The sequence below is a fragment of the Limulus polyphemus genome, unplaced genomic scaffold (assembly GCF_000517525.1).
Source record: "Limulus polyphemus unplaced genomic scaffold, Limulus_polyphemus-2.1.2 Scaffold1558, whole genome shotgun sequence".
Taxonomy (NCBI): Eukaryota; Metazoa; Arthropoda; class Merostomata; order Xiphosura; family Limulidae; genus Limulus; species Limulus polyphemus.
The window spans coordinates 190,315-211,770 of NW_013667168.1; the positions used below are offsets into that span (position 1 = coordinate 190,315).

At 34.4% G+C, this 21,456-nt stretch overlaps 1 protein-coding gene across 3 annotated transcripts in view; it reads left to right on the top strand.

Annotated features, from left to right (window-relative positions):
* LOC106464084 (synapsin-like) overlaps positions 1-21,456 on the top strand; it is a 67,087-nt gene that overhangs the window by 42,990 nt on the left and 2,641 nt on the right. For 2 of the 3 annotated variants that reach the window (XM_022391753.1, XM_022391755.1), the window contains exons 2-6: positions 9,782-10,226; positions 13,596-13,653; positions 17,337-17,428; positions 17,890-18,040; positions 19,380-19,469. In XM_022391753.1, the coding sequence (XP_022247461.1) occupies positions 10,174-10,226; positions 13,596-13,653; positions 17,337-17,428; positions 17,890-18,040; positions 19,380-19,469 (444 nt within the window). In that variant the 5' untranslated portion in view covers positions 9,782-10,173. Of the gene's footprint in view, positions 1-8,324; positions 8,544-9,781; positions 10,227-13,595; positions 13,654-17,336; positions 17,429-17,889; positions 18,041-19,379; positions 19,470-21,456 lie in introns of all 3 variants that reach the window. The other variant, XM_022391754.1, reaches the window with a different exon arrangement.

Here is a 21,456-nt window from a genome sequence, read left to right on the forward strand (position 1 = left end):
GGCCAGAACGGAATGAAAACTCCCTAACCACCTGGCCATGCCGGGCCAGAACGGAATGAAAACTCCCTAACCACCTGGCCATGCCGGGCCAGAACGGAATGAAAACTCCCTAACCACCCGGCCAGAACGGAATGAAAACCTAACCACCCGGCCAGAACGGAATGAAAACCTAACCACCCGGCCAGAACGGAATGAAAAGACCAGCAAAACATTCTCTTCTTGTACTATTATTGTTTGTTTGTTTGTTTGAAGTTAAGCACAAAGGTACACAATGGGCTATTTGTGATCTGCCTACCACTAGCGTTGTTAGTCCGCAAACATAACCGCTGTGTCACTGGGGTGGGGGTAGGAGGACGAAACATGGGAGACGTTATAACTCTTGACTGTATGAAGATAGGTTGTGGTATAAATGTGATATAGCTCAGTATGTCGTTAGTAAAGGGGATGATTGTGAAGTGATACAGTTCAGTATGTCGTTACTAAAGGGGATGTTTGTGAAGTGATACAGTTCAGTATGTCGTTACTAAAGGGGATGTTTGTGAAGTGATATCGTTCAGTATGTCGTTACTAAAGGGGATGTTTGTGAAGTGATATCGTTCAGTATGTCGTTACTTGAGGAGATGAAATAAACAATATAGATATGTGTATTTGTTATCCAAATTATTTAATCTATGCTACATTCAGTACATTGTAAGTGCTTTGTTAAATACTATCTCTCGAGCGTCCAGTTTTAGATACAAATATGTGTTCAGAAATTTTGCGGTCTTGGGGCAAATCGAAAATATGGAATAACAGTTGTCAGAATGTAGTAAATTCGCATGTACTTTTTGCTATTCGAAATAAAATTAAACAGCAGGGTCGTAAATATCAAATACCAAAATAACGATGAGGTTATGCTATTTAAAATCGTTAATTATAATCAAAGTTAGAAACTATCCCGACCAATGTGTATTCACTCCCAAGTTATCTAAATTCTGGAGGATAACTTTTAAAATAGAAAATGTTATGATTTTTTATTTATTTTGGGGGCTAGAGAAGAAAAGAGAGACGGAATTCCGGGACCGTTCTGTCCGGGGGATCCTGGTAACTGGTACTTTATATGCAAACTTTTGACAATGATCCTGGACAGATGTTAAATATTTGTTGTCGTGAAAGGAACTCAGCAGGACTATATTCCTAACACATATACATTTGTATATCTCTTGAACAAAGAAATGTTTATATATTCTAACACATCAATCTTACAAGTTCTGTAACTGACTGACCTTACATATGTAGTTAATAAGTAAAAGAAAAACAAAATATGAGAGAATCTCTTTATTTACGTAGCCCCCACCCCTACAGAAGCACAGCGGTAAGTCTGCGGACTCATAACATTAAAATAGGGTTTCGATACCAGTGGTGGGCACGGCATCGATAATTAATTATATACCTTTGCGTTTAACAAACAAACAAAGTGTATTAAAGTTAATCAAATCGCCACCAAGCGGCAATACATTGAGAATTGTATTAATAAATGATTTGTTTATTCATTTACAGTTTCACTTAAATTTCAATCGGTGTTAGCAACATTTATCAAAATCAAGTAGAAAATACGCAGCATTTCACTCTGTCATCACTAGGAGGTCTAAGACATATGAATAATAACATATTTTTAAGTTAGACTCTTTTAAGAAAATGTCACAAGTAAATGCCAGTGTCTCTTGAATCTTTGTTAAAGCCCTGTTGTTACATGTCATAAGATATCTATTTTTTTTGGCAATTTCACTACAAGCAGTTGGATTTACAGGACAAAACTCCTTTATAACCTTAGATTCGAGTTCTGATATTCCTCAAAGATTTCTCGTAAATATATTCCGCTGTATTGACAAAATATTTTTGGCCACGGCATAGCGGCCCATAAAACAGCTCTGAGTTTGTTTGTTGTTGTTGTTTTCAAGTACAAACTTTTAGCTCATAACTTGGTCATCTCTTGACCAATTTGAGATCTAATTGCAGTTTTGGACTCAGGAGGTCAAACCCTTCCGATTGATGTATTTGACTACACCCAAAATCTCATAGATGAATTTACTCTAATTCTTCCTAAAATAATTCAAATTTGGGTGTAGGCTGGTAGAGATCCTGATGAGTAATAAAATTGAATCGGGTATACGCGCATCCCACGCTTGGTATTGCTGGCACACAAAAAAAAAAAAGATAATAGATAGTACAAAAAAAAAGCTATGATAGATTAATTTACTCTAATCCTGCCTGAGATAATTTCATGTGCCGCGGCCATTGAGGATTCTCTCTTGCTTTTAAAGTTGAGTTATTCGTCATCAGAGTAACCAGCAAAAGTAAACCTATATATTACTAGGTCTTTGCAACTTTCCATTAGAAAATTATTATATATAATATATAATATAATAGAATAGCTGAAAAACGAGGTTAGAAGCTATGGTTACCTTAAATCAAGGTTTAGGACAGTGTTTCCCAAATTTTTCAGTATAGCTCTTCCTTATACACACTTTAATTAAGACAAAAAGCCCCTTTTTCTAAAGTTTTTAAAGTAACACAAATATACAAGCTATTTTCATTTTCCTTTACGTTAGTCCCCAGGTGGGACAGTGGTTAGTTTACAAACTTACAATGCTAAAATCCGGGGTTAGATTCCCCACGGTGGGCACAACAGATAGCCCGACGTGGCTTTGCTCTAAAGCTCACAAACAAACACCAATCATTTACGTTCATAACAAATTTAAAATAATATATCTGAAGAAAGACACTATTCAATTGAACTGGTGTAAGCTTTCTTTCTGTCCCTTTCTTCATCAGCCACAGAAGAATTACAGTTTCTGAACGTGAGGTTGTGAACTGAGAGGTCTAATTTGTCGCTAAAACTTGTTTAAATTTGTTTTATTCGTTATATGATGGTTTAGTTGTAGGGAGCGGTATGACGGATAAGACTCGGCGGTAGTTGTGAATTTAACTTGTAAAGTCAAAACGCTCTCGGCTAACAGAAATTGAGAGCACTGAGCTTCACGGTTGGGATTGGAAACGATGAGTTGTTTTATATAAAACTGACAAAACTACATTGATTTTTTAATGAGGTCTTGCGCCCCCTCCTCTTCATCTGCCTTGAGCCCCAAGAATGGGAGGATCCAATATTAGGAAACATTGGTTAGGATCACTCTCAGCAACTGACTTTAACCATTTTCATAATATCGAGTAATTTGTTTTAATTCATCGTTGTGAACTGTAAATAATATAAGTTTCTCCGCAAAACTGCCTCTAATTTTGAACTGATAGACTAGAGGGAAAGCAGCCAGTAAACATCAACCACCACAAACTCTTGTCCGACTAAATACTGGAATTTGACCATCGATTTTATAGTCCCAAAGTGCGGATCGCGTTTTTGCGGCAACGGGCTGTGAATCATCGATCTTTGGATTCACAGTCTGGGCATGCTAACCATTAAGCCATACCCAGTCAAATAATCTTTGTAATAAATAGTGTATAGTCTCTGGCCACGTAAAAATCAATTATAACTACCTATTCAATAAAAATTATATACACTCAATATGTTTAAGAAAAAATCATGAACTATGAGTAGGTCGTACTATTTTATTCTTTGTTATCTCTGATTTCCTGGATGACTATCATACAAAATCTGATATTTTTCATATCTTTTACGAAGAATTTATTACGACTGTATAAGGTTTACATTCAAATGTATTGATTTTAAATTTGCGTTTAATCTTCAATCAGAAAAGGTACCAATAAAAGGTAGAAACAGTAAAATATTTACTCCTGATAAAGGAAAGTTCACTTTCTGAAAGCTCTCGGGTTTGGGTTTCCTTTCTCATCAGGAGACTAGTGATATTACTGTATGTTTGTCTTTATCTGTACATTTGTTTATTTATCCGTGTTTTATATCTGACCGTCCGTTTGTTTCGTTACAAATATAATGACTGAAACAGCCATGAAATTCACTCATTACTCTCTAATGTAGAATACATCTTTATTCCGATATATTCACGTAATATGTTTCTAGACTTCCATGCAGTTTCTACATGTAATTAATCACATACGTGTTGTCGGGATGTCTCAAGATTATAAACATAATACTAATCCTACTAGAGACTACGTAATGACACTTTTGTTATTAAGTTTCAAACTAGCATATATATGTTTCTTGAAAAGTATCCTATTTAAAATGCAATATGGAAACTGTTACACTTGGCTTAAGATTGTGCGTAGAACGCTGGTTAAAGTATATAACCTGTGGTCTTGTAAGATACCCGACTCTCTTTCTTTCGCTAATGTACTTAAGTCAGGTATTTTCATAGTTCTGTCTCTCTCTTACTCTTGATTTTAGTCTGTCCTTGACCTCTGATTTTACTGTTATCAACACCAGCAGCCAGAAGAACCCTGGCTAGCTTAGATGACATAACACTGTGTTCGTTGAATAAAGGATTTTTATGTTTCAAACTACACTTGTGTTTACTTGTTTTCCTCTAAAGTTCTTCTTCAATTTATTTTTCACTTGATAGTTCTCACTCCTGATCTTATGTTTCTCGGGATTTTTAGGCTTTTCTTCAGAGTATAATTTTACCTGAATACCATACCCGAACGTCTTATATTTAACTGTCTAACAACATGTCTCACCGTTTGTCCTTCTGTTTTATGTCTGACTGTTCGCCCGCCTGTCTGTCTGTCTAATATTTTAAACATTTATTCTTTTCCGCACCACTGGTGGATCAACGGTAAGTCTGAGGGCTTATAACGCTAAAATTCGAGGTTCAGTCCCCTCGATGACACAGCACAGATAGTTCATTGTACACTTCTGCCTTAACAAAAATCAAATAATACTTATTTCTACACAAAATTTAAATATGTTATTTAATGAAGACTAGCTTTACAAAAACACTGACTGTAGATTTTTCTCAAGAACTAACTATAAGCAGTTAAACAGTCATAGGATAGTGTACAAAACTCGATTTGCTATATTCGTTATACAGCGAATTGGAATTTACCCACGAGAAACTTTAGTTCAATTTATAGATGTTTACAAATACAGATACTCATTTAAAACTTGTAAGTTATGACATGTGGAACTTGTGAAATTATGTAAATATTGTTCCACATCAGTGTCTGCGTAACGAATTAACACCGAGTTCAAGCAAGTTATTTGTTTCTCATTTGTCGGAAAGTGAAAGTTTCGAGTTGTCGTTTTACTAAAGACTTTAGAATCATATAATTCATTAATTAATTTAATAAAATTATTATTTCGCAAAACAACCTGATCACATTTTACTTTTTGTTTTCACTTTGGACATGATGTAGAGTAATGTATAGTTATTGTAAAAAAATTCAAAATATCATCAATATGCAATAAAACAAACATCACTTTTTTTACAGATCATGTTTCAAAGTTTGGATAATTTAGGCGTTTTCTAAGAACATAAAAAGTATCTACTCAATTTTCAGGCATTGCATTTGGAAATAACAATCATCACTTGAGGTACTGCTAGCACACAGAATATTCTAGAACACTTCAAAAGCAATTTTTGCTGCAGGACCTCTTCCTTATTAACCTGTTTTTCGTCCTGCAGTTGACAGCTTGTAAAGATTACCTATCAAAATTATCTTACACAAGAACGATAACTAAAGAAACTGACTCAGCTTAAAACTCACACTCAAAAATTAGATTTCGACCAAAAACCTATTTTTGTATAAAATATTTTAATTAAAGTTAGAAACTGTAGAGAAACTATCAGATAATAAAATCTAGTGTTGTATAACTGTTTTGAATATATAAACGAACGACTTAGCTTATGCACAAAGGAGCTGTGTGTAGCCTAGTGGTTAGATGCCCTGATTTTGAATTTCATGGTTTGCGACCCATTTTTGACAGATTGTGCTTCGCTCTTTTCTCTAAGAGTGACGATCAAAACCCACTATTCGATCGAATAAGAACATAGCCTAGAAATTGATGGTAGATGATGTTTAACTGCTTTCCCTCTAGTCCACCAGCTTAAAATTGGGGACGGCTATAAACAGCTAGCCTTCGTACAGCTTTGCGCTAAATACCGAAACAAAGAAACAAATTTACGCATAACAACTGGCTTCAAAAACGTTTGACTGGGATTAGGATGTTGTGAAGCACACGAAAAAATAGTAACCTCATTTATCATTGATGGAAGATTTAAGATGTGAATCCAGGAAAAGGAATGGTTAAAATGAGCAGCAAGTAGTTTGTGATAAACTGAAAACTGTGTAGTACTGAAAGACATTACCCTTACTAATTCTCGCGTCTTCTGAGACATTGAAGCTAACAGTTCGTTTCAGAATTATTGATGCTGTAGAATAGTAGTAATAATAGGTTTGAGGCTCTTTGGCTACTGTTATTGGACAACTAAGAGTTACGCATACAATATACAAAGATGTTTTACAGAACTGAGAGGAATTTCCACTTTGTTTTATGTAACATGTAGTTATGTCTATCTCTTTACCGTTAAAAATCGATTCAAAGTTCCTATTGTTCAAAGTCTGGATTACAACAAAGCTTCCCTGAGTATCATATTGTTACATCCCGTCACTAAACGAGTCCCTCAACTACGGTACATTCCAATTTTTGTAATGAGGTTCTTCTGATTCCTTAACAATGTGGAAATGTCTATTGCTGGTTCTTACTCATCACTAACAACTTGCAGATCACTGTTGCTAGTTTGTGCACCTCATTAACAATGTGCGGATTTCTACTACTGGTTTGTACACCTCATCAACAATGTGCGGATTTCTACTGCTGGTTTGTACACATCATCAACAATGTGCGGATTTCTACTGCTGGTTTGTACACCTCATTAACAATGTGCGGATTTCTACTACTGGTTTGTACACCTCATTAACAATGTGCAGATTTCTACTACTGGTTTGTGCACCTCATTAACAATGTGCGGATTTCTACTACTGGTTTGTACACCTCATTAACAATGTGCGGATTTCTACTACTGGTTTGTACACCTCATCAACAATGTGCGGATTTCTATTGCTGGTTTGTACACCTCATTAACAATACACGGATTTCTATTGCTGGTTTTTCACTCCATTAACAATATGCGGATTTATATCTCTGGATTTTACATCTTACTAACAATTACTTAAAAAGAACAAAAAAACGCCGTTCAGTATAAAGTATGATTTCCTCAATCGGGCACTTTTACCTACATGTTTCTTTGTTGTTACCGAGAGTCCAAAACAATTGTAACTGTTCACTTAAGTTATAAAAAGTACGATCACGAGTCGTTATGAAGCTATTTGAGGCGAAAAAACAGCGTTAGCTCGCATAGGTTAATTCCTATTTTTTATGTTTTCGTGGAAGTATACCCCAACCTCTTAAAACACAAACTGTTTTCTTTTAGAATGAGTTTTCGAGTTGATAATTTCTCGAAGTCAGTATAAATGTGCCCACGATTAACGTCGTTGTTAGTCAAAGTTTGCTATTTATCATTAAACACGAACAGTAGAAATAAGATCACAGTAGACATTCTTCACGATATAGCTTGTTCATCTTCTTTACGCATACGTTAATGTTTGGAAATACCAATAAAACCGAAATGTTGTTGGATAATACAATCTATAATGTAATTCGATATTTCAAACATGAAAACACTATTCAGAATTAAAATACATCCCTCTTAAAAGCTGATGACATTAGATAAAGACGAAAACTGAATTTCTATAATTTAAATAGCTTCCCAGTTAAAACGCTTGAGATAATCAATAATTTCATTACTCGTAATTTACTTTAATAAAAATGTTAGCTCTAGCCCTAACGAACTAAAAAGAATTCAGTCCTGTATAAAAGTGGATATTATATACGGTGTATTCTAGCTTTTGTTGTGAATATTTCAAAAATTTTAATGTCAAAGAATCCGTAGCAAAATTCCGACTTATACGCTTGTGTAAATGATTTACTCATTATATTCCCTTTAGATGTTATTGAAAATCGCCTCTCTATGGTAATAGAACACCAATAACCCAGTTAAATCGATCTATGGTGTAAAGAAAAATGAAATGGAAAAAAAACTCCGTACTTTGTTTGAATATTCATTTTTAAAATGTTTCCATCAGGTTTTTAAGACACATTTGCTCCAAGAAGAAAGATAATCAATACGATAAATAATCTGCTTTTGCTTATATTTTATTTGTGTTTTATTTTCTACGATACAATGACTGTATACTATTCAATTCCGAAGAAACTTTGTTGGTTTAATTTTAAGTATAATGGTTAAACTTTTAAATGAAGATGTCTTTATTTGTTGCTTTTCTCATTTTTTTAGGAACCCAGAATCACAGGAATCATTCCACTTGTTTAGAGGAAAGCAGCACTCTGAAACGTTTTATCTTTCCAGAATTACAGGAATCATTCCATTTGTTTAAAGGAAAGCAGCACTCTGAAACGTTTTATCTTTCCAGAATCACAGGAATCATTCCACTTGTTTAGAGGAAAGCAGCACTCTGAAACGTTTTATCTTTCCTCTTCTTCCATATGTCTTGAAGTAATTAGAAAAAGACACTTTTACAGGCGCATTTTCAGTGCTTATCCTACAAATATTTCATGATTTTACAAATGGAATACATGTATAATCAGTTCACTATAATTCTATTCATTTATATATCGCTTTGCATCTTAATGTTATGCAATTAAATGTTTAATTCAGAAAATAAAACATTAAGCAATAAGCAATTGTTGAAAATTAAGGCTATAAAAGACGAATGAATGTATTGTCCTTATGTAACTTTAAGTGAATCGTTATACAAGACCACTTCACCTTTAATATTGACTCCCAGTTAATCAGCGGTAAGTCAGAAGGGTTATAACAGGCTCTATACTCGTGATGGACACAACATAAATAGCCCATTGTGTAACTTTGTGCTTAACTACAAACAAACACACCCTTTAATGTTATAGTTACGTGATATCCATCCTTGCCATTATTAGTGGCAAGTTTGTTCTTCCTTTGTATTGATTGATTTGTTTGTTGTGCAGCTTTTCTTACTGTAAATGCAGCTGTAGAAATAGAATTTTCAAACAGACTATAAAAATCCCCCCCTCAAAATCAGGTTTACTACTTAGCAATAGAAGGCATACCAAAAGAACAAAACTTTAATTCCTTTTTGCTGTTTTTTTAGGTGTGTGTGTGTTGTTGTTTTTAATTTAGCGCAACGCTACACGAGGGCTATCTGCGACAGGTTCCCTAATTTAGCAGTCAAAGACTACAGAGAACGGCTGAAAGTGTGGGCATGTTTGGTGGGACGGAGATTTGAATCCACGACCCGCAGATTGCTAGTTGAGCGCCCTAACCACCTGGCCATGCCAGGCTTTCTTCCACCTTAATTCAGGTTCGATCCCTGTGTAAAAAGCCCATTTTGTAGCTTTGCGCTCAAGTAAAAAACAAACAATTTTGATACATATGTTAATTTTTAACTTTTATTTTATAGAAATGTCTGATTTATAATTTTATATGACACATCGTGCTATACATCTAACAGTTGAAAATGCTCAATGAATATTTTTTAGCCTTTTAGTAGTCTTTCTGCCAAAACTATTTGAAAGATTCTCCTTTCTTATTAGTTTTTCTTTGAAGGAATTTTATAAAAGCATGTTAAAAAATTCATTCAGTTGAAATTTTAAGTTCAATGGTTTTGTATTCTAATAAATATAAGCTTTTATTTGTATCATTATCCATAAAGTTATATTCTTTACTTCAGAAGCTTTGATGTATTATCTTACTAGAAGTCGACTTGAAAACGTTCCAGCCAATTAATAGGTCTTACGTCAGCTACAGGCGAACCCTTTAGCTCAACTTTTTCAAGACGTTTTGCATTCCAACCGTCAACATTTCTTTCGCAAGCTTCCGCCAAGGTTTTGCCTCCACGACCAATTATCTGCGGAGGCGGTTCTCATCTGGGGATCTTTCAGGAGAAGTACAGAATGACGGAGAAACAAGTGAAGATCAGAAAGCCAGGCGGCACACAACCCAACAGCCACGTGATCCGGCGGATTCGTCCACTAATTTGAGATCTAGTTCCATTACTAGTGCTCCAACATCTCCTGCCAAGTCAGTGACTTCCGTCTCGTCACGTGGCTCCTCGCAACCTGGCACATGGCATGGTCGATCAAGTACAATGAAGGAAAAGCAAAAGACTTTGTTAATCATAGACGACCACCACACAGACTGGTGAGTCTTTTTGTGTGTATGTGGGGGGGTGGGAGGATTTCCAAAGTATATATTTAACACAAGCGTTATTGAAACATTCACTCTTAAAAAGCCTAAAAGTTTTTTTTACTAAACGCACTGCGCTTAGCACACTTAATAAACTGCTCAAAACAAGTAAATGATAATTAAGATTTGTAATAAGACATAGCAAAAAAAAAACATTGTTATAAGATTGTGACAGTCACTCTCCGTGTCTCAATATTGAGATAAAGATCAGGTATCTGATTATCAGTATGATTTGTCATATAATCTGAAATGCAAGTTATTGACCATTCAGTTTCACAGAGTTTTGCCTCACTCGTCACTTTGAAGTGAATCACAGAATTCAAAATGTTTCGAAATATCCATGAACCATGGCCGGACCTCAAAGAAAATGAATGTTTTACTCATGTGAAGAGCCAACAAGGAAATGAAAGCCAGCCAATCATAATCGTCTGCAAATGTCTCAAAGTGTTATTAGCAGAATCTGCAACTGCTTCCAAATCAATGGTACAGTTGTTCGAATACCTGACTAAGGCCAACCATCATCTACGACACAGATAGATAACGCCTATCTGTAGCTTCTGACTCGTCACACTCGCAGAGTAATATCAGATGTTCGCAGCCACAACCATCATCTACGACACAGATAGATAACGCCTATCTGTAGATTCTGACTCGTCACACTCGCAGAGTAATATCAGATGTTCGCAGCCACAACCATCATCTACGACACAGATAGATAACGCCTATCTGTAGCTTCTGACTCGTCACACTCGCAGAGTAATATCAGATGTTCGCAGCCACAACCATATGTCGTGATAGATGGATAGAAACAACCTTTGCAAGGCCAGTATGTATATCAAACGCTAAAGACATTAATAAAACCCATAAAAAGGCATAAAACAGCTAGTAAGGGTAGCAACAACATGTGAAGCAGTATTATCTTTACAAATAAATCACCCTTTCTCCTGCAACCAGATAACTTTGTAAGGCCAATATGTATGTCAAACGCTAAAGACATTAATAAAACCCATAAAAAGGCATAAAACAGCTAGTAAGGGTAGCAACAACATGTGAAGCAGTATTATCTTTACAAATAAATCACCTTTTATCCTGCAACCAGATAACATGCTTATACTCAATTATCAATAATCTGGATCCAGCTCCATCCCATTTTCATACAAGAACATCACGCATACAGCAATGGTGAAAATATAATGTAGGCAGTAATAAGCATTGATGGACATAAAGACCTATACATCCTGTGGGATGTTATAATTAATGATGCAGAATATTGAGACCAGCCTTATTACTCTTAACGCTACCATATGCTTGTGAAAGTGGTCTTGACTTTAACTTAATGGGTGATAATGGTCGATCCACTGTGCTAATCTGGTCGAATTGAGTGCTTGCACGCTCACTGAACTTAATCCCGTCGATCATGTATAATATGTTCTTGGGAGAGTTGTTATATTGCCTCGAATGACTCCAAGTATTAAAAATACCCTGCAACTAGCTCTTTCCATTGGAAGACATGTTAAATTGCGTCAGTGACTCCAGATACTAAAGATGCCCTGAAAACAGCTCCATCAGTCGGAAGACCTGTTATATTACGTCAAGTGACTCCGGATACTAAAGATGCCCTGAAAACAGCTTCATCAGTTGGGAGATCCGTTGCATTATGTCAAGTGACTCCAGGTACTAAAGATGCCCTGAAAACAGCTCCATCAGTCGGAAGACCTGTTACATTATGTCTAGTGACTCCAGGTACTAAAGATGCCCTGAAAACAGCTCATTCAGTCAGGAGACCTGTTATATTACGTCAAGTGACTCCGGATACTAAAGCTGCCCTGAAAACAGCTCCATCACTTGGGAGATCCGTTACATTATGTCAAGTGACTCCAGATACTAAAGATGCCCTGAAAACAGCTCTTTCAGAAAAACGGTCTAGAATAACCTTATAAACACTTTGAGAAGCCAAGCTACCCTTGCCGTTTTTGTGATCATAATCTATAGTGAAGTACAACGCCATGAAGTATACAATAAAACTACCTCTATGAAATGTTAATTTACGAGAGTAGGCTGAATGACCAACTATTGCATTACGAATCACATGGTGATACATCAGATGCTTGATTTTCAGTAAAATTAATAGAGAGGGAGAAATTAACACTATTTTATAGCGGGAATTTTTCACTCATCATAACTATAATATTACAAATTCGAATAATCCTTTGGAGCAATGTATTTATTTGCCTTGTTCTATCTAAAGCGTCTTTATCGCTGTTGAATGTTAGCGATAGTGAGTATCACGAACATAATGAATTCAAGAAGTACTAAATAGATTTGAGCCCAGTATTCCATAGCCCTGCGTTTGAATCCAGTTTTACAGCGCCCCAGTAAACATTGAGTGTGAAAAACGAATTTTACAAACCCTAGAGAATAATTTTCAATGTTGGGTGGGAGTGAGTGGAGTAATATATGAGTGGAGTAATATATCCTTATAATAAATTAATTATATTGCTCAAAGCTTCTTGATATTTACGAAAAAATTCGGCATGACCTAGTGATTAGGGCACTCGACTCGCAATGTGAGGGTCATGGGTTCAAATTCTGTTCCCGAACAGGTTCTCCTTTTGAGAAATGAGGGCGTTATAAAGTGACAGTCAATCCCACTATTCGTTGATAAAGATTAAACCAAGAGTGGGTGGTGTTGACTAAGTGCCTTCCCTCTAGCCTATCACTTCAAAATTAGGCTTGCGCAGATAGCCTTTGAATAGTTTCGGGTGAAATTCAAAACAAATAAATAAATTCACACAAAAAAGATAACAAAAATCTTCTTTCTTATAGCAGAACACCACTCGAGCATTTCCACCAAAACGAACAGTCTCGTATTTTATTATTCGTCATCAATAATTATTAACAAGGAAAAAATGCATTCTCCGACGACCTGTTTCTTCGACTAATGATATTGTAGTAAAGTTTTTCAAAAAAGTTTAACAATACTACATATCACCAGATTTGAGAATTGTTTGTTTCTTTGTAGGCTTAGAAAAAACACAAATCATTTCCATGTCGAGTACTTAGACTAGAACTCCCATCTGGCGATTAAAAACTGAAATTCTTTAACAATACTAGAAAAATATCCAGTTATGGTACATGCCAACCATTATTCAATTTACAGTATAAGTCAGTCATGTTTGGATTTACTTTTACTTACCGCTATTATAAATGTTACGACTTAATTCTTATTCTTATTACTACTGTTATCTTAATTAAGAATCTTTTGTTTTGTAGTTTTCTGTTTAAAATCAAAGATATTAATGGATAACCAACCAATTTTTCCAGGTCCAAGTATTTCCGAGGAAAACGTCTTCAAGGCGACTGGGAAATCAGATTAGAACAGGTTTGTTTGTTTGTTTGATTGTTTTATCTCATCCTCCTTATCATCTGGTTCTTTGACGATGTTTTAGTTTTCATTTTGTTATTGTTTTTTACATTAATACTGAAAAAAAACTAAAAATGAACAAATGAAAGCGAAATCCTAAAAATAATCAAATATTGTAAAGAATCCAAACTTCTAGGACAATGGGTAAAGCTACTCATATACAGTAGATATACATTATTAATATTCCGATTCAGAAAAAATATAACTTAAAAATTGCATAACACAGGTATAGGATTACAGACTGTCACTTGAAACAAAATCTTCATTAGAATTATTAATAGTTTATATCATAGTTAGAGCTGATGAAACCACCGGGATCCTGTATTGTGTGCCATTAAGTTCCGTCTTTTTTGTTGGTTTAGAGATAATACAAATTAAAGTTTCATACGAAACGTTTCATTTACCGAAACGCATAGTTCAACCCTACCATACGTTACAAAAACTTCCGAGTCAAATAATATAGTTAGGCTTAACAACGTGTTATATTTCTTCCTGTCCCATTTTGGCTTGGTAATTCTTATCGTAATTATATACCTGAAATTATTCTTCTGTAAAAAGAAATTTACATTATTATGTTAATATGTTTTTACTGCTAAAATGAAATTGAAATTTTGTAATATTTCTTTATTTTTATATTGCAAATTAAGACTTGAACCCACATTTTAAGAATAATAATGGTCTTTTGACCCCCAAAGTTGTTTCTAGACAACGCAGTGTTAGTTGCTGAGGTTTAAATAAATTGATTTGACATTTAGAAATATTATATTTCAGAAATTGATTATAAACCGTTAATTTTTATGTCATATTTTGTCCCTGTGAAGCTATTCGATAGATTTCGCTGTTTAAAACAATACCAAGCAGTTACAAGTCTATTTGTATTAATTACTATTTCAATATGTCATATGCAATTATTCACATTACAATTTTTAAAAGTACTAACATTATAGCCTCATAGTGGTTTAAAAAGACTACGTCATATAAGCATCGTATTTAAATTATGATTATTGTTATTTCTTTTACTATGAATTAAGATTCATGCATTAGTAAGATTACGATGACAGCGAACGTTAACCAAAAACGGCTTCATTTTTAGTCTATTAAATATTAACCTACGTAACATGGCTCAAAGAAACACAGAAAGTGAGTTCGCGCTTCGTGGTTACTTCTTGAAATAATCGTTGCAGATCACTCTACGCCTGATCGTTATATTCCTGCACATGTAACAACTACTTTCCATGAGAATTAACAGTGTTGGTATTGTCAAGTTAAATTACAGGTGGCCCAGCAGTTAGCTTGAGAGCTTATAACACTATTATGTGACGTTCGGTCCTTGCGGCGGACACAACTCGGATAGCTCTTTGTGCAGCACAAAAACAAACTACCCGATCACGTCAGTAGTTAATTTCTATCCTCGTAACTAAAGTTTTGAGAAAAGCAATTTTCAAGCTCGAAAATAATACTTAGAACAAACGTTAATCAATGCGAATTTTCTTGCAAACTGTACAGCAAGAACTGTAAAATCCTCAAGATAACGCAATTATAACGTTTTTTAACTTTAAAAATTCACGAGTTTTTAGTTCTTCTTTCTGAATAATTTTATCCGCATCTCATTTCCTCATTAAACTACTTTAATAAAGTACTTAAACCTCTTTTCAGACAGTTTCGAAGTACATTTAGAATCTATAGCGTATTTTGCAAGACTTAGTGTTTTGATAGGACGTTTACTATATTTTTCCAATACCGAGCTTTTGCAAAAACTTTTGATTTTTTTACAATATACTAAAACCATTAGGCATAAACCAACAGGAAGGTTTTACTGTTAACATTTTCGCTTTTCAGCTTAAATCATAAACACAAACAATCTCTAAATTGTTTAGTTCAATTCAAAATATTTGTTGAATAAAAACACATTTAAAGTAGAAATTTTAGCTGAAAATATTCACTAATGAGTATTTATTTGACAATAAGATTCCAGTCTTAATATTGTTTAATTTTTGGTATTTCGGATGCATGATTACTTTACAGATAATTATCATTCACTTCTGGTCAAAGCAAGTTACCCATAAATTCACCAGTGAGGAATATCTGTAATTTAATATACTTTTCCTACATTCTTACTTATAACCATCAAAACGCATTTTTTTCATCAGTTGGGAACCCTCGCTGTTAGCGACATTTTCGACCGTATTAATAACTGCAATTGTAAGAGGAATGCCAAAAAATCTGTTATGGGGAATTTAAATTGAATTTCTGACTTGACTGAGTTAGAAGAAAAAGACAGAACACTGTGTTGAACAAAGAAAAAGTTAATATTTATTTACGACAGAGCAAATCTAACAGGATGAGTGAGCAGAATGTTGGCAAAGAATCTGGTTAAATTCAGAAGGAAATGACAGCTAGATTAAAAGAGATAACCACTATATATATATATAGAACATAACATAGTGACTTAGAACACAATATAGTGATGTAGAACACAATATGGTGAGTTAGAACACAATATAGTGATTTAGAACACAATATGGTGATTTAGAACACAATATAGTGATTTAGAACACAATATGGTGATTTAGAACACAATATAGTGATTTGGAACACAATATAGTGATTTAGAACACAATATGGTGAGTGAAAACACAATATAGTGACTTAGAACACAGTATGGTGACTTAGAACAAAATATAATGACTCAGAACACAATATAATGACTCAGAACACAATATGGTGACTTAGAACAAACTATGGTGATTTAGAACACAATATAATGACTCAGAACACAATATGGTGACTTAGAACAAAATATAGTGATTTAGAACACAATATAATGACTCAGAACACAATATGGTGACTTAGAACAAAATATAGTGATTTAGAACACAATATGGTGATTTAGAACACAATATAGTGAGTTGGAACACAATATAGTGATTTAGAACACAATATGGTGAGTTAGAACACAATATAGTGATTTAGAACACAGTATGGTGACTTATAACACAGTATGGTGACTTAGAACACAATATAATGACTCAGAACACAATATGGTGACTTAGAACAAACTATGGTGATTTAGAACACAATATAATGACTCAGAACACAATATGGTGACTTAGAACAAAATATGGTGACTTAGAACAAACTATGGTGATTTAGAACACAATATAATGACTCAGAACACAATATGGTGACTTAGAACAAAATATGGTGATTTAGAACACAATATGGTGATTTAGAACACAATATAATGACTTAGAACACAATATGGTGATTTAGAACAAAATATGGTGATTTAGAACAAAATATAGTGATTTAGAACACAATATGGTGACTTAGAACACAATATAGTGTTTGCAATGGCTATTCGCGTCACTTGGTCACTCCACGAGTAAAAATAGACATAGGCTCCAAATGTTGCTCAATTTCTACCCTGTTGATTCACTAGGAAAGATACATAATACCAAACGACATAGTTCTTCACTATCAAAGGGGAAAGACCTTGGACGCTAGCAAGTTAGTCAAAATCCAGAATTGGTCTTTCTTTTGCGCGTGAACTATCTAAACTATATTAAAAAGGAAAAATAATCATTTGGTGGCCACAAATATAAAGGTGTTTTGTCCTATGGTGGTTGTTCTTCTTGCAGGCTGAGCTGAAAGACATCAACCTAACGGCCAATTCAGAATCAGGAACGATTGTCAGCATGATTGTGGACAGAAACGGCACTAAGGTTGTTAGGTTAGTGATTTTTGGAAAACACATACATTACAAAATGTACCTTTAAAATATCATATCGACCAAGCAGCAATTCTACTAAAAAATAGTTTAAGTTTCATAAAGATTACGAAAATTTGACATTCTAGTGATTTGGCGCAAATACTGATCTTATTCTAGAAAAAAATAGGTTAAAAGAAAACACACTAAAATGAAATTTAAAAGAGCAATATGGTAGGAAATATTAATATTGAATATTTCCCGGTAGATGTCATTATAATGTAATTGTTATTTTATTGAAGACTTTAATATTTATTTGTAAATATATTGACTTTATTGTTATTATGTGCAGAAATAACAACATTCTTTAAAATAGTTAGAAAAATTAATATAGGAGTGAACATAGTTACAAATAATAGAAATTACAGTTTTATTTTCAACGTCTATGATAATGCACGTGTTTCCGTTTATCGTGTTTCCTTTAGGTCTTTCAGTCCCGACTTTGTCCTCTTTCGCCAAAACATCCGGGACTCCAACGTTGACTTTAGAAAGCTGCTGCTGGGCTTTAAATATGGAAGTATTCCGAGTATTAACACCGTTCATAGCTTATACAATTTTCAGGACAAGCCTTGGGTGGTAAGTTTGCAGCTCCACCTAGCAGAAAAGTGAGACTATTGAGCTTATAGAAGTCGATAAAAAGACGTAGTGTGTAGTTCTTTCAAGACTACAGTACGGGAAAATTCTTATTTATTCACTTTAACTCATAAACTTGAAAAAGATCTAAGTTATTCGTTATGCAGTCTTGGAGTTAAAAGGGTAGTAAATTCCTCAGTTTATTGCGTGGTCCACCCTGGAACACAGTCAGATAATTCGCGGACCAGAAAACTTTCAAAACCACTGAACTAAAGGAAAGGCAACCAGCCAGCAGCAGACGCCGCTACATGGACTATGTATGGCTCTTTGTCTGTTGTTTTTATAACGCACTCCCAGCTGAAAGTGTGGAGGATACTCAGTGTCATCAAATCTCAAATCTTGTAATTTTTAACGCGCTAACCACCCGGCCCGTTTCAACTAAGTTATGCTGGAAAAGGTATTTTTTCGCAGCTTTACCGTGGTCACATTGCCCAATTTAAATCTTTATCAAACTAATATTTAATAAATAAAAGCGTTTAGTTGTTTGTTTTTAGAATTTTTACGTAAAGCTACACAAATGTTATCTATACACAGCTATCACTAATAGCGAAATGATAAGACTAGAGCAGGGGTTCCCAACCAGAGGTGTTGGCACCTCCTGGGAGTGCAAAATGAGGGTCCAGGGGGTGCGCGGAAGGTTCGTTTTCCCCCAAATGTCGCCAAGAGGAAATGCCCAATGCACAATTTTTAGGGAAGGGTGCGAGGGCTTCTTTAGGGTGTGCGAAGGCCACAAAAGGTTGGGAACCACCGGACTAGAGGGAAGCCAGCTAGCCAATAGCGCCTACTGCGAACTCTTGTCTTGTCAATAGTGGGATTTTGCTGCTTCTCTCTTATAAGTATCCACGTGCCCAAAGTGTGAGTCGCGTTTCTACGACAACATGACGCGAACCCTGATCTCTCAGATTCACGCAATCCACTAGACCAGTGTTTTTCAACCGTCTTGCCGGTTCGTTAGATTTCATGAAAACAAAGAAACAAACCAAAGCTGGTAGAATATTAATGTGTAAATCGTAATGGTTTTTCGTTGTACTAGACTGTGTTCGACCTAATAGAGAGCTTTTTTAAAAATATTAGAATATTAATGTGTAAATCGTAATGGTTTTTCGTTGTACTAGACTGTGTTCGACCTAATAGAGAGCTTTTTAAAAAATATTTAAATATTGTTAATCTAAAAACATGTGAGTTTTTCATTCTTAATGAAAATTATTATTGAATTATTATCACAATACGTTTCATTGGAGGAAAAGAGATTGTTACAAGAAATTTCTTTTTTTTTTTCCAGTTCTCCCAGTTGTTGCATATTCAGAAACGATTGGGTAAGGAAAACTTTCCACTCATTGAGCAGACGTTTTATCCCAACCACCAAGAAATGGTAAGTTGGATTTTAACGATCTGTTTCTGAAATCTCTTCTTAATGAGTTGGTTTACTAAATATTTATTGACTGTTATTTTATGATTTGTCTACATGTGAAAATAATTCAGTGAAATCAGGAAGTAAAACTTGCGGAACCAAATAAGCATACAAAACTAGGGAAACTCAGCAATTAAAGCTCACAGAACCATTTACAACCAGAAAGAAAGGTTTGCAGAACGTACTGAACATACAAAACAAAGAAATATCAGTAATTAATGCTCACACAACCAATTAAAAGCAGAAAATAAAATTTCCAGAATCTAATAAATCTACTAAGCAAAAGAAAATAACTAATTAAAACTCATAGAACCAAATGAAATAGCTAAGTAAGCATAAAAAACTAACCGAAATCGCAAGTATCACAGAACCAACTAGGCTCTATGAGTGTTAAAAAACGAAACTTTTAACTATTAGGGATTCAGGCGAAACTGCAAGGATCACAGAACCATGATAAATCGGTAAATGTGTTTCTTTACACCTTATTTCATATTATTTAACACCTTCTCTTCATTAAACTTGCGATTCAACAAAATGGCGGCTTCTGTATTGGTTAATCACATATATATTACACAATTGTTTTTCTGCTGGAATTCCTGCATTTGTACCTCAGATATGTCGTTGCCAAGGTTACATTAACGATCTCGGCTAAAACTTACGTTCTAACAGGCAGTAGGTATCATGGGTATCGGAAGGAGTATAAGATATTTCCTTGACAGAAAACAGCTATAAACGTAAATTAAAATGTAAGTAAAATTTATTACTTATACGAATAGAGCCCAAATCGCCGTCTTATGCTAATTCTTGCTCTATCTAATCATATTGAAACTTTATACCCATTTCGAAACCTGTTATTTATTAGTAAATGATCAACCTACTCCTACTCATGAGGAACCATAACAGAGGACAACCTAGGTCTTTACAGAAACTGTGGGTAATACTTGAAATGTAATAAGTGTAAAATATATTTCTTAAGGGGTGATACGTTAAAAAAATCGACAACTTCAAATGGGGGTATTTTGTTTACAGGCAGAAAACTTTGCTGCTGTTTTAAAATGAAAATATGATATGTTGTATTCGTGAATTAGATCAAATCAATGCCATAAAATAGCAAAATATCGATTGTAAGATATTTGAAGCTCAAATTGTTTAAAAAGAGTTACAATCAACGTATAAAGCTAGAGGAAATCCTGCCTTTAGATACAATAATTTAGGGGTACACTAAAATGTATCATACATGCAAAGTAATACAAAACCTGCCTGTAACAACATGAAAATATGATTAATAGAGTGTCCCCCGCTGGGACAGTGGTAAGTCAACGGAATTACAACGCTAAAATCAGGGGTTCAATTCCCTTCGGTGGACACAGTAGATAGCCCGATGTGGCTTTGCTATAAGAAAAAAAAAAACACAAACACAATGATTAATAGCGTCCCCTAGGTTTATCCCTACAAAGTTCCACAAAACTGCTGTACTAAAAACTACTGAATTGTTGTTGATAATAATAAACATATTGTTTCGTGACATTTTTAAACAACAAATTTCTGTATAACGCTAACAAACTTTATCGTCCCATAATATAGTATATATATTTATATATAATACGAGTACTTTCAGTTATAGGCCTACATCATGTGTCAGTTACTGAATACTTCTTTCATTGTTGGAAATAAAACTGTTTTCCAAAACACGTACAGAAATGAATACATAAGATTTGACGAGCAATACTGATGTTCATAGAAAAGCTAAAAAAAATGTCAAAGCTCGCTGAATGGTAGAAATATACTCAGAACAGGAGTGGGTCTAAGATGTTGTAAGAGTGGGGGAGAGAAGGTGGCAACTAGACCTGTACTAGTACTACTGATAAATTTATATTACTTTCATTGTTTACTTTACTTATAACTATACACTCTTATCAACTTGAGTAATAAAGTTAATTGTAAAGCC